The 13139-nt window shown below is 39.5% G+C and overlaps 1 protein-coding gene across 6 annotated transcripts in view; it reads right to left on the bottom strand.

Annotated features, from left to right (window-relative positions):
- Positions 1 to 13139, bottom strand: part of LOC104359793 (cytosolic phospholipase A2 beta) — a 65732-nt gene that overhangs the window by 15894 nt on the left and 36699 nt on the right. For 3 of the 6 annotated variants that reach the window (XM_032990044.2, XM_032990045.2, XM_009965621.3), the window contains 12 exons: positions 11429 to 11501; positions 10183 to 10359; positions 9412 to 9548; positions 8592 to 8723; positions 7325 to 7383; positions 5542 to 5584; positions 4251 to 4314; positions 3716 to 3843; positions 3482 to 3592; positions 2389 to 2426; positions 1329 to 1464; positions 206 to 342 (listed from right to left, as the gene is read on the bottom strand). In XM_032990044.2, the coding sequence (XP_032845935.1) occupies positions 206 to 342; positions 1329 to 1464; positions 2389 to 2426; positions 3482 to 3592; positions 3716 to 3843; positions 4251 to 4314; positions 5542 to 5584; positions 7325 to 7383; positions 8592 to 8723; positions 9412 to 9548; positions 10183 to 10359; positions 11429 to 11501 (1235 nt within the window). The remainder of the gene's footprint in view (positions 1 to 205; positions 343 to 1328; positions 1465 to 2388; positions 2427 to 3481; positions 3593 to 3715; positions 3844 to 4250; positions 4315 to 5541; positions 5585 to 7324; positions 7384 to 8591; positions 8724 to 9411; positions 9549 to 10182; positions 10360 to 11428; positions 11502 to 13139) is intronic. The other 3 variants (XM_032990047.2, XM_032990048.2, XM_032990046.2) reach the window with 2 other exon arrangements.

Raw genomic sequence — 13139 nt, 5'->3', positions numbered from 1 at the left:
ATATTTTCCCAACCATTTTTATCAAAGAAGAGAATCAGCAAGCCTAAACTGAAGTTATGATTGAGAGCCAACAGTAATAGCTTTACCAGGGAATTACATTCACTTATTAACAATGTAAGACTTTGAAAGAGATGCATCCTTTTCACCGTGTGGAAAACGTAGTGTCACATTCATCCCAAATACAAATCTCATTTTCTTTACGCACCATGTCGAGCCAGAAGCCCCGGTGATATAGGTAACACAGTCCAACAGATTCAGCTGCTGAAGAGCTAAGAGGTGGCCAAACATAGCTGACATTGCTCTGAGGCCTCCACCTGTTGCCATAACAGCTATTACTGGGACCTGTTCAAAACACAAGTATTATCTTTAAAAGATTACTCACTTGCCTACTTGGAAAAGTGTAACTACAGCTCTTATAATTTCCTCAGCAGACTTCACTGGAGGACAATGAAATTAAAATCAACATTCACCCAGTCTTTACCAGTATCTTCTTTAAAATAACCTCCAGATACTCAGCGGGTTCCCTTAACCCCAAAGCTTGGATGAGTTTGAATATGCAGTGATTTTAACTTTCCTTCCTTCGCTTGTTCTTTGTAATTGGAATGACAATGATTAATAACAGATAATGATATGATTTTATTATAAATAACAGAAATTGCAGTGAATGTAATTAAGAATGGATTTAAGGAAGTCCTGAGCAGAGATCAGAAAAAATACATTAAGCAAACAAAATGATTCTTTGGACAGCATGCATTCATCAGATGTAATTCCAGCAAGAAAATAAATGTTCACTTAAAAGTTTACCCTGGATCTTGGCAACAAAACATACTTCAGCTGGAGCTTGTTATAAAATGTTCACCCTAGGGAATTTTGACTTTTTGTGAAAAGTGTTCTGAAAGTGAAAAAATAAAAAAGCAAGCCTAAAGAAGGGACATTACAATGATTTCATAAATATCAATGTGAGGTGAATTTCAAATACTCTTCCTTTCCTACTTGGTTTGGGTTGCCTGGCTAGGCTGTGTCTAACACAATGTGCCAATGCCTCATGTCTTGCTGACCCACTGCATCACACTTGGAAACTCTGGCTTTGAAGAGTGGTGTATTATGTCCTTGGGAATTTGACCCACTGAAAAGACTGGAGGCATGAATAGCTGAGCTGAAATTTTAGATGAGTATGGGGTATGCCACACTGAGAACTTCTGTTCTACTGACATTCAAATCAGTGTGTTTGTCATCAACATGCAAAAACTACCAGAAATTTTGTGGGGAGTTGTGCCAACCCTAATTCAATAGACCCACACCCCATGCTTGGATTGCAACTCACAGACCTCGTGTCCATGTAGATCTCTTTCCAGATGAAGAATCCTTTTCAGGGCACTGGCAACCACTCTCTTCCTTTTTTGCAAGAATTCTTGCTCTTCTTGGCACAGATCATACCCTAAGCGCACATCTAGTTTTTCTGTGCTGAAACATAAATAAATCCAGAGGCACAGGGTTGGTGTTTAAAATGTGTATGGATCTATTTTCACCAACTGCAGTCTACTAAATATCATAAAAAATCATGATTCATTGTTCAGATTTAGAGACAGAAACGCAGCTTCCAGTTTCAAATAAATCAACTGCTTTGTTTCTACATGGTCTCTTTATTTTCTGATGCTTCGGTGTAAGTTTTACTGCCAACTAAGGAAAGCAAATATGAAAAAAAAAAAAAGGTTTCTTGGTGTCTTTCACTAGCTTTGTAAGCTAAATCCTTTCTATTTCTGCTTCACGTAATTTCTGAGCAAATGGTGACTTGAACCTAACAAGGTCTTTCACGGGGATTTATACCATAGATTTATACAGAAACAGTACAGTGAAAAAGATATTCAGATAAGTTTGGTTTATTTGTTGTCTGTCTCTTTATCTTACGGTGTAACATTTCATCTTCCCTAGCTTGTGCTTGTTTCTATTGATATCAACCAGAGCCACAAACCTATTTTCTTAAGAAAACCACACAGGTAGTGTGGTTTGAATAATGTATGGACTCTGGATGTTTTGCTTATTTCAGATTCCCCTTTCCCTGTGACTCCTTCCCGTTTCTGTGTCCCTTTTGAAGAAGCCTCCAATCTCAGTCTTTGGTTCTTTGATGCACAGGACACTCAGTGACTAAGTCCCTCACTGCTTGAAATTCTCATAATTTTTTTTTTTTTTCACATCTTGGCATGACTCTTTGGCCCCAAGGCCATTTAACTTTGATCTGTTGTGGTGACTCTTTAATGGTGACTTAACTATTGTTATATTTTGCCCCTAGTCTTGTGCATTCCTTTTATCTAAATAAAGGATACCCTGTTCTAGAATTCACAGTTCAAAGACCAATAAAACCTTTAGAGAAAAAAACAGTCCTCTTACCAATCATTTAGTTGGAGGTACAACTGCAGCGGCACATTCTGTAAACAGAGAAATGAGAGCAGGAACATGAATGACTGGGAAAAAGAAAAGTTTTGAAATCCAGGTTTTCAGTGCCTCCTGGAATGCCCCACCACTACCAGCCTCCATACAGTTTTTTTGAAAACTGTAGCAGGAAGGAGAAGGAAAGCAACTAGACACCAAACATATTCTACAGAGAAGCAAAAGAGGCAGGAGGAGTTTAAGTGGCTGTGAAACAGGATTTTTTCCACACTGTGAATATACCTCCATGAACCATTCTAACCCAGCAGCAGCATCACATTGCCACCCTCCTGTTCTTGAGGATGAAGAATAGCCGCCAGATAAAGACAGTGATAAAGAGGAAATACAAGTCATCACATCCTTCCAAAAAAGATACTGGAGGTAAAAGAGAGTCCAAGCAGAGGGGTGAGCAACCAGTAGTGGTGAAACACACATTAATTCTCCATTCCCTTTAAGGAAAATGCTGCTGAGAAATTCTTCTCCTCCTATTTTTGTCTCTCATTTGCTGCAAGGTGTGGGAAAGGATGTTTGGCTATTGTTAACAGATTCCTCTAGCCACACAGTAGCATTAGTACTGCTTTTGAAACATCTGAGTTGTATCTCTCCACCAGTTCCCATCATGACTGTACGCATAGAAGAATATAACAGAATTGTTCTCTGAGGGTAAGATTCAACTCATCTAACCTTAGCCATCTAAAATTTAGGTATATAGACTGAGCTAGCCACCCAGGCTTGACAAAGAGCAGTGGGGTATCCCAAAGCCTTGCTAGGGGTATTGAATATTCTCCTTTAACTGTGTAAGGACGGCAGAGGTTGGCCTGAAATGCATCTAAAACTGGCCAGGATGAATTCCGAATTATTGATTTTATTGACAGAAAATTGCTATTTCTCTGAGAAAACTAACCGTTTTCACAGAAAACTTGTATTAGCAAAAAATTCTCACTCACACTTACTAATTGATTTTTTTTAAAAAAACAAAACCCTTATGGTGTTTAATACTGAGGGTTACTCTACTCTTCTCTCCAAAAGATCATATAAATGGTGGAGCACTTACATGTCTTACAGGGAGGGTTACTTTCACTTTATGTCCAACAGGGAGAAATTTCAGTGGTACTGTTAAGGTGTCACTTAAACTGCTATTGTCATCTTCCTTATCAGAAACTTTCTACAGGGAAGAAAAAAACATGGGTTTTATTCACAGAACAGAAACAATCCAGTTCTTTATTGTTTTGGTGACACTGGATATAAGCAAGCAGTACGAACAGTGGTATTGTATAGTCCTCATTACCTGCAGCCTGACTTTTAGAACTGGCTCCCAAGACTTCACACAATGGAAGCAGAAAGTATCTGTGTCCTCTGTAGTTTTCTGTGTTCCCTCATGAGATGCAGGCACCGTAAGCACGAGATTTTTACCCTCTAGTGAAAACAGATTTGTTTAGAGAATAATACCGCTGTTCAGGCAAAATAGCTAACAAAGTTGGCAGACTTTCTGCTGGAGTCATTCTCTGCGGTAACTCCTCCATAAGCTGCCACACTGGCAAGTCTCCTACATCACAGGAACTGGTACTCCTGCCTTTACCCCACAGACTGGAGTGCTCCCAGGGTCAGCACTCTCTCATACTTCCACCAGCAAAGTTTACTGTGTCCCAACTTGATAGCAAAAGACACAGAGAGAAGCATTATAGCTGGAGGGAGTTCAGGGACTTTCACTGCATTATATTTTCTTGATTTTAGAACATTTTTAGTCATCTCTGTATCCTAAAGTGCCTCCATCTGGGTCTGTGATTTGATCATGTCCTTGCTTCACAGAGAAATTGGCATACCTTTCAAATATTTCCTGCTTTCATTAATGTCCACTTGCACTTCCAAGCAGCAAACCTCACGGGACTATAAAAGATAGGAGTGGAAAAGTGTGAAGATAACAAATGCCACATCTGCAGCAAATAATGAAACACCATGCAGACAACCATTACCTATAATATAGAGCCAACTAAACTGGTCTCAGTGCTGGAAGCAGTACAGCTGCACAAGAGTCAATTCAGAGCTCATTATCCCAGGACAGCAGCCCAGCTGCACCGCTTCAGAACCAGCTTGTCCATGCAGTGGTGCATTGCCAGAGGTTGTTATACCCACACAAGTTATCCCCAAATCAGGAAACTCTGTACAACACACTGTTGCCCAAACAACTACACATATATCTGATCATTATTTAGGAAGCATGGGGGAAAACACCTGATGATTTATTTCTGTGTATTGTGGCAGTGATTAGTCTACAAGGCATCTTCTTGCTGGTCCTGAAGTAGGGAGATCATGGATTTATTCCACCCTACTCTCCACCTGAGTCATTCCAGTTCACCTTTAATAACTCATGCCAGAACAGTTTTCCAAGCCATTTCAGGAACAACACATGCCAATCATTACAGCTCTTATGCCTCACACAGAAAATGAGGGGCAAAGAACAGAATATGTGTTACTTTGCCTCAGGAGTATTGAAGGCTAGCATCTGGAAATCATGTGCAGGCTTGGAGTGGTTGGTATGAAGTACTTTGTACTCCTTAGCTGCTGGGCCAGCCCAAGGTGATTGGTAATGTACCACATGCTGACTAATACCAAAGAGGACTTTGTGTTCCAATGACTAAAATAACTCTTTATTAAAAACCTAATTTCCCAAAAAGCTGTTACATTTGATAACCTTCCATTCATAAGCATACTGAATACTTACTATTGCCTTCTACAGACTCATCCCTTTTATAACCTTTGTTTTTCCTGCCAATTGTCATACTGTACTACATGAAACACAGGAAGTTTTCATTACGAACACCAATAAATACAGGGTTCTGCAACATTAACGAACCACAGCTGGGCAAAATATTAACATCTGTAATACTTGAGGACTTCAAGAAACACAGCTTCTATTTTTGCATGGAGAGGGCAACAGTTCAGCCATAACAAATGGGAATCATCCCAGATCTTTCACTTTATAATGCACACCATACTCTTATCTATCATGGTAGATTCTGTTCTCTCTATAAAATGTCAGATGGCTGTCAGGAAGAGGAGAGAATCCAAATGACAGAAAAGCCACTCCAAGCTCAATTCATATGTGAACCTTACCACAAGGACATCATTGGTAATGAGGTGCTCCGGAGGGCCAGGACTGAAAAGACAGAATCAAAAAACAAATAAACAAAAGCTGTGTTTCTGATATTTTTAGAAAATAGTAGGTTTATGATCTCTCCTGCTTAAAACTGAATATAGTTATGTTAGTATCACAACCTGTTTTTGAAAAGCCATAATACGTGATCACCTGCTAAGCACATGGACCAAAATGTAGTAGTCAAACAAGAAGAAAGGCAGGAGAGGTCATAAAAATACCAATGCTTAAAACTATATGGTAAAATACAGCAGAACAAAGACCTATTGGTCTATGTGGAATCATGTCCTGCTATTAACAAATGACCATATGACTTATGGAAAGCAAAGACTACTATTAATGTATTCTACAAATACTTATTAGGTAAAATATTTCTGACTGTTCCAGATTATAATTTTCAAGTGATCACAAATAAACAGCAAATGAGAATTACCTCCCACTGCGTGTGACTGGAAAACATGGAGGTAAGTAATAGAAAGTCTTTGTCCCAGACATTTTACCCTGTAAGTCCTAGGTTTGCCACTGAATGGATATAGTTATTTAATACTATGAGTAACCTATAGCCTACAAAAGGCATCTCTCATGAAGGCCAATACTCCAGCATCACTATGTTACACACATTCATAAGTGCTTTCATATATCTGAAAGGACCATTAAAGTTATGTAGTATGTAATCTTTGACTTTCTGCAAAGTCCAGGGTATTTTAATAAGCACCACTTCCAGACTTAAAACTTCTGTTTCAGCTGTAGAATGTATTTTAATGTAAATAGCTAGGTTTGACTTCCAAGGATGGAGAATCCCCCACATGCCTTATAACACAAATGGTGGAAGATGTTCCTCTTATTTCTAGCCTGAATCTACTCAGTCCAGTTTCCAGTTTCTGTCCTTTTTATATATCTGGCTGTGACTGCTTCCACATTTGCAGGAGATGCTTGTACCACCTCTTATGGTATATGTCATAGATAAATTATATAGATTTTCTTGAGTTTCACCATTAATCAAGAACACCAGTGATTTTCTTCTGCAGCTTTTCCATGTTTAAGAATAAGAAGACTCATTTACAGATCCTTCTTCTAATCATGCAGTTAGTTTTAACTGGACTATATTTTTTTTTTTTTTGGTAATGTTAAGCTCAAATATGCCAGAATGTGTAGTTTAAGGTTTGCTTTTTCAACCAAACTTGTGATAGTATGTAAAAGAGAAATAAAGTTTATCTGATGTGATTTGTTCTCCTCCAGACAATGTTGACTACCACTTTGAGGGGGATGGTCTTAATTTTATTATTTGTTGATTATATGTTTTTTCAGTTTAACTAAGCTATCGCCTAATGGGTGACTTTTCTCCTACTGTCTACATAACTTTATGTATATTGCGACAACAATACAAGACAAATTTTCTGGACTCTTAGAAACACCAGTGTTCTAGGCATTGTTCCATTAATATTAACAACTTGAAGAGCACCTCTATTAAGTTTTACATGCACCTCTTATACAAGTTATCACATCATGCCAAGGTTACTACATTTCCACAATCAGAATATACATGTTGAACAGAAGTTAAAATTTGTATTAAATACACTGAAAGGCAGAATTAGCTGGGGAAGTTAAGGTAAAAAAAAAAAAAAATTGAAATTGTAATTTTGGCTCACTGGGAGGAGGAAGAGCTGAAAGAAGTTCCTCTTTCTCTGAGATATTATTACTCCCTGTCAGATCTATACCTTTCAGCTTTGGAATTTTACTCACATTCTTTCCATCCAGAATTCCACTTCCAAACTTTCCCATTTCTTGATGCACCTCTCTTTCTAAAAAATAAAAGGTAAAATAGATATGGATTATTGGAGGCTGCAAGAATTTGGCAGTACAGATATACCTAAAAAGTACTTCCATGGCTGACATCTCTTCTGCTAATGTTACCAAAAAAGCTGTGTGTTACCTCTTTCTAAAACTGAGATTGCAATGGAAATCACAGGCTTGTGAGAGGCACATAACATAAATATTGTTCCATTGTGGTTTATGTAGAATTATACATATTTCCAAAGATACAATCAAAGAGGGAAAGCTTGGCTGAAATAGAATGGCTTTTTGCAAAGGTGGTGTGCATGGGGGAAAGGCATTGAAGCCCAGCAACAAATGCAACCAGTGTCAGAGTCGTTTCTATGTACAAACCATTTAAATCACATTCACACTGAACCCAGCAGAGATGAAGTAGGCAAGAGTACTCAGGGCTGAGGTGATTATTGAATCATTGTATTTCCCAGTGACTCACCCACTGGCTGAGAAGTGAGTGGCACCAGCCTGCAGAGTCACAGGGAAAATCCATGTCAACAACTTTCAGCATTTGGGAAGCAGCTGTTCTTTTGGGTATGGACTGCCTCCTTCCTGCAGTGAGCATGTAGCAATACCTCAGCCACAGCTCAGACAAGCCCAGGGGTTGTCACAGACCTATCCCAGCTTTGTTCTCTGGACAACTCTCTTTCATGGTCTCCTTAGCAGAATACCAAAGATGTTAGCAGAACAGGCATCCCTTTACTATGGGCTAGAGAAATCTGAATCACCTAGAAGGAAACCCAGCACGAACACCAACAGGAGAAGCCTGAAAGAATCACTTAATTCATTTGGCGAGTGAATTGTCTCCATGTTTTTAATAAAAAGTTGCCAGTTAAGAGGAAATGTCCTCTAAGCATGGCAAAAGCAGAATAAAGTTGAAAGGTAAGGAAGTTATTTATTTGGATTATAAAAGATAAAAATTACTCTTTGCAGATGCTCCCTGTTAACATATTTTGGCCCCCACAAAGATGGTGGGCATGAGAGAGAAGCTGCTACATTTTCTGAATCTGTGAAAAGAGATTAAGTATGTCACAAAAATCGAGCACAATGATATCTGTTTTGATGAGATAGTAGTAATGACATATTAGGATATCTGTTTATGCAGACCCAAACCCCACTTAACATGGAAGCTAATGTGGACAATGAGGTCTTGTCCATCTCTTCCTGTATTTTCAGTCCTTACCTCTGATTTCAGAGCAAATGTTTCACGGAGTGTCTCCCCAGGTCTGATTCTAGCAACATTAAAAAGAACTGTGAACTGCATGTCATCTTTGGTGAGTGGATCTTCATCACACACTGCCAATTCTAAAATGTTCTGGTAGTAGAAGGAAATAAATAAGAACTCTCATTGAGCTGCTATTACACAGAAACCAAAAAAAAAAATTTTTTTTGCAGCTGCTCGACTAGCACATAAAGAAACATGTGCTTTCCTTCAAGAGTTTGCTAATGTGGAACACCATCATTAAACCCAACCTTGGGAAACTTATCATGAAATAGAAAACAACTACCTGTAACAGAGAGCTCCCACTATCCTGAGACAGAAAAGATGTCAGTGCTCTCCACCAAACTGATAACCTGCCCAAAGAACACACTTACTCAGTTTCTTCATCCCTGAAGTTCTCTTAACTACACAGCTTATGGTAGGATTAAGTTTTCTGTCTATATCACAGCAACTCCCCTACCCTTCCCTGACAACCAAGAGGGAAAGCTCTTTCTAAATTAATCATCCAAAACAGGCCAGATGAAGCATGCTACAGCAGTGCTTATTTCTCTCAGGTGACAACAAAGTGATTCTGGACTAGCTCAGATGTAGACATTTATATCACTGACATCTGTAACTAGCTGAGGGGATCACTACTGCCTATGTGTTTTGTGCTAACCAGTCAGTTGCAGATTCTGTTACACAAGCATTTTTTCAAGTTATTTAGCACAGCTGATCAACAGGGTGTCAACCGATGATTCTCAGCTATTCAAAATGGTGAAATTTCTATTTTTTTTAATACCTCAACTTCTCTCTGGATCCTAAAGTAGAAAGTCTCGTTCCAGACGGGGTTGTTAGAATTCCTGATGGTTTTGGTCTGAAGCTTTCCATTTGAAGCAGATGGCAGCCACAAGCGTACATAACAGTCTGAAGCAGTCACTGCAGCAGAGAAAAATTAAAAATCTGATGCCAATATTGTAGATGAAAAGTAGGGTGAGGCCATGATTCTGGGGACTAACAAATGTCACTACTGGTTTTTAAATAAGTAAAGAGACCATCAGTCGGAAGCAACCAAGGAGAACCATCTAATTCATGGGTAACTACAAATTCCAAACGTACACATGCACACACAAAGTACACTAAGAGCCATCTTTCCCATGTGAAGAGAAAGAGATATAAAAGACCTCGCTGACCATTCATCAGGCATATTTCTTACAATTCCAGTCACGATGTTAAAAAAGTTTAACTGAAACTAGAACTAGTCCCAAAAAGGGCTGTTAGGATGATTACAAGAAAGAAGAACGCATATTACAGAGAAGATCAGAGGGGATCAGCTTGTTCAGTCTAGCAACACAAACATGCGGAGGGGACATGGTGGCTGTCTAGAAGGGTTAGGTACGAGGGAAGAAGATCTGTTGCAGCTAAAGGCTGGGGGGGGCCAAGAACATGAGGGCACGAGCAAGTCGGAAATCTTCATCTCACTTCCAGCCTACATCTACTCCTTATGGTTAGTGCAGTCAGTGCCTCGAGCAGCCGTCGTTTGGGAAGAGCCAGGGTGGGAAAGTGCATTTACTTTGTGAAGCTTGACAACGGTGGGAAAGGAAATCTCCAAGGTGATGTCTTTCAGAGCTGGAGTCTGGACTTGACTGAAGATGTCTACTGCAGCCCGAGATGCCTAAATACTTCAGACTGGTATCAAGCAGTGAATAACATTGCCCCGCAAGGTTTTGGCAGGAAAGTGGAACTGTCCCTTCAATAGAGTAGATAGAAGAGATCATTGAAACTCAGAAATACAGGCCTTGTCACACTACCACCTTTCTAGGGTCCACCTCTGGACGTTGCTACATGGCTTCTGCCACAGGAGTACAGGAAGCCCTTCAGCAGGCAGTCCCTCAACCAACAGCGGATTCATCCCCTCTGGTCTCCCTCGCGTCCGGGCTTGGCCAAGGTTGTGCTCAGCCCTGCACGGTGAGATGCGAATGGTCTCAGCTGCAACTCAAACAGCTCACTGCAAAGTGATGGCTTTTTGGCTGTACATGTCACTTTTCACTAGAGGAATACACAGGCCAGAGGTTTCAAGAGTGTGAGAAAAGGCAGCTCAAGGTGTCTGTCCCGACTGAGGAACGCACAGGAGACCTCTGCAAAAATGGCAGCTGAATGGCTGGTCCATAGAACACCTTGAGAAGGAGCCATAGGAGACTGAGAGAGTGAGATAATGAGTTAAAGAAATCTCAGTACAAAAGTACACAGAAAAGTCTGGTTTGCCTGCATGTTCAGCATGTGCTTAGGGCTGGATCTGCAGAGGCCCTCCTTGACCAGAAACTCGCAATGTAATTCAATGTGACTGGTCATCTGAGAACAGCAAATACCCCGAATGACACAGTATTTTAGAAGGCTTGAAATAGTCTAATTTTTCTTTGATTATTGTGTATAATTGATAAATTTCAATAAAAGGTCCCTAAGCATGTGGCCTGTGTGGCAAAATTCCAGTCCAATATATGATTTATACCAATTACAAACATCAAAACCCAAACAACTCCAAGCAGATTTACAGACTGTGGTGTCCTCACAATGTCTACCTTCCCTTGTTGGCCCAGCAAATTCATCTGCGAGTCTTGGTTTTTACCAGTTCTCTGAAATGCCACTAGCTATGTCGTCCAATCTAATGATACCTCAGGCATTTGATCTAATTATAGCCCTGGCATACGTACTTCTATTGCTGTGCTTTATTTACGTTGCTTGTATACCTTCAGATCTTAGCAACATTGTTCACTATAAACTCTGGGAGTGACTAAAGACATAATCAAACCACAACTCACACAGGTCTCTTGACTTGATGTTCTTAGCTTGTATGATTCTTACAGAAAGCATGTGGATGGGGCAAAACTTCATCTGCAGAGAAAACAAATGCAATTAGTTTTATCAGCTCAGAATACAAAAATAATGTGTATTTTGAACAGTATAGGGGACAGTCTGTCCTTCTGTCTGCCTGTTTAAAGTGGGGGGACCACCCTGCAGTGGAAGGGTGATAGCACAACCGCACACTGGGCTATTTGCTAAGTAACTTGAGTAAGTGAAGACAGAGAAGAAAACACAAACTCTGACAATGGCATGGAAACCTTTCACAGTCACCCTAGAGGTGCCTATTGTCATACAACCTGATGCATGCATGGCCATGGTGATGGCTGTACCGCCGATCTGCCGAGGGTCCTGTGCCACAAGTAGGTCAAAAATGGGCCTTTGGAAGACAATACCAGGAACTTGCAGCTGCCTGCCTGGGTCCTGGCACAGCACTGACACTAGGCCAGGACATGGTAGTTACCAAAGTGCTCTAAAAACTTCTTTACTTTGTATCCCAACTAGGACTAAACTTTCATGACGCTCATTAAGTAGGCCAAGCTCACCAAAAGGCATCTAGAGGAAAGCACTACTGACTCTGAGCAAATGGACCATAGGCCCAGCAGAGACCCTTTAGATGAAGAAAAAGGTGCCCTGCTTTGGAGGTGTAACATCACAGAATCCCACCTCATCAGGTGTCTTGAAAATACCTAATGAGAATGGAACCACTTTCCTTCCAGACATGAGACTTATTTTTATCATAGGCAAGCTATCATTCTAAAGCTTATTTCAAGTTACCTGTTCCTAATTCTAACAAAGAATTAAGCTTCTCAATCTAAGCTGGTCAGAAAATATTTGCCATCTGTAAAAGACATTCTGATAAGCCTGAATGAACACACAAAACACATGACAATCTTAATACTAAAAACAGGAAAATATTTCCTTCTTTTTTCAAATTGGAACATTTAAATTTCTTTTTAATTTTCTGTTGAGTGTTTTAACTATTTTTTTGCATATCAGCTGGGCTTGTCATCAATAATTAGCAATAATAACATACAATCCTACTACTAATAATAAATTAAAGCAGGGCCACACTGTGTTGGATGTGTTTCATTAGTTTGAATGGTAGCTTAAACTACACACTAACTGAAGCATCATATCTATTTGTCCAAATGAGTGTATCCCATTACACTAACGAAATAATTTTACAATTTTATTTTGAAAGTTAGCACCATGATTAATTTTCCTGACACTGAAATTATTAACTTTGGAGATACAAAGAGCTGGGGAAGAAGGAACTTCTCTACAGAAGGAGTCACTCACTATACTTAATCTGAAATTCTTTTAAAACAGGGTGGACACTATTGGACATGTTTATTAGGATGAGGATAGCCTTCACTCAGTTTCATTCAGTTTTGTTTAGAGGTAAATTACGTTACATCAAATGGGTACCATTTGAACTGTGGATTAGCACGTTCAAATAAAGGCTTAATATTAAATTTTATGATGTCACTTTTAAAGTTACATCCTTTTTAAAATTCAGATTAATATTCAAGAGTCACCCTAGGCAGAGAAACCCTGCTCTTAAACTTACAATATCACAGATTGCTTTGTCTCTTGGCCTTTTAATAGTTGATTGAAACACTTGTATAAAAATGCAAGACTCATTTGTTCTTGTGTGACAAGAACTGT

Source organism: Tyto alba, unplaced genomic scaffold (genome assembly GCF_018691265.1).
Source record: "Tyto alba isolate M040663 unplaced genomic scaffold, T.alba_DEE_v4.0 Super-Scaffold_18, whole genome shotgun sequence".
In the NCBI taxonomy this organism is placed as follows: Eukaryota; Metazoa; Chordata; class Aves; order Strigiformes; family Tytonidae; genus Tyto; species Tyto alba.
This window is presented reverse-complemented; position numbering and strand designations above follow the sequence as displayed.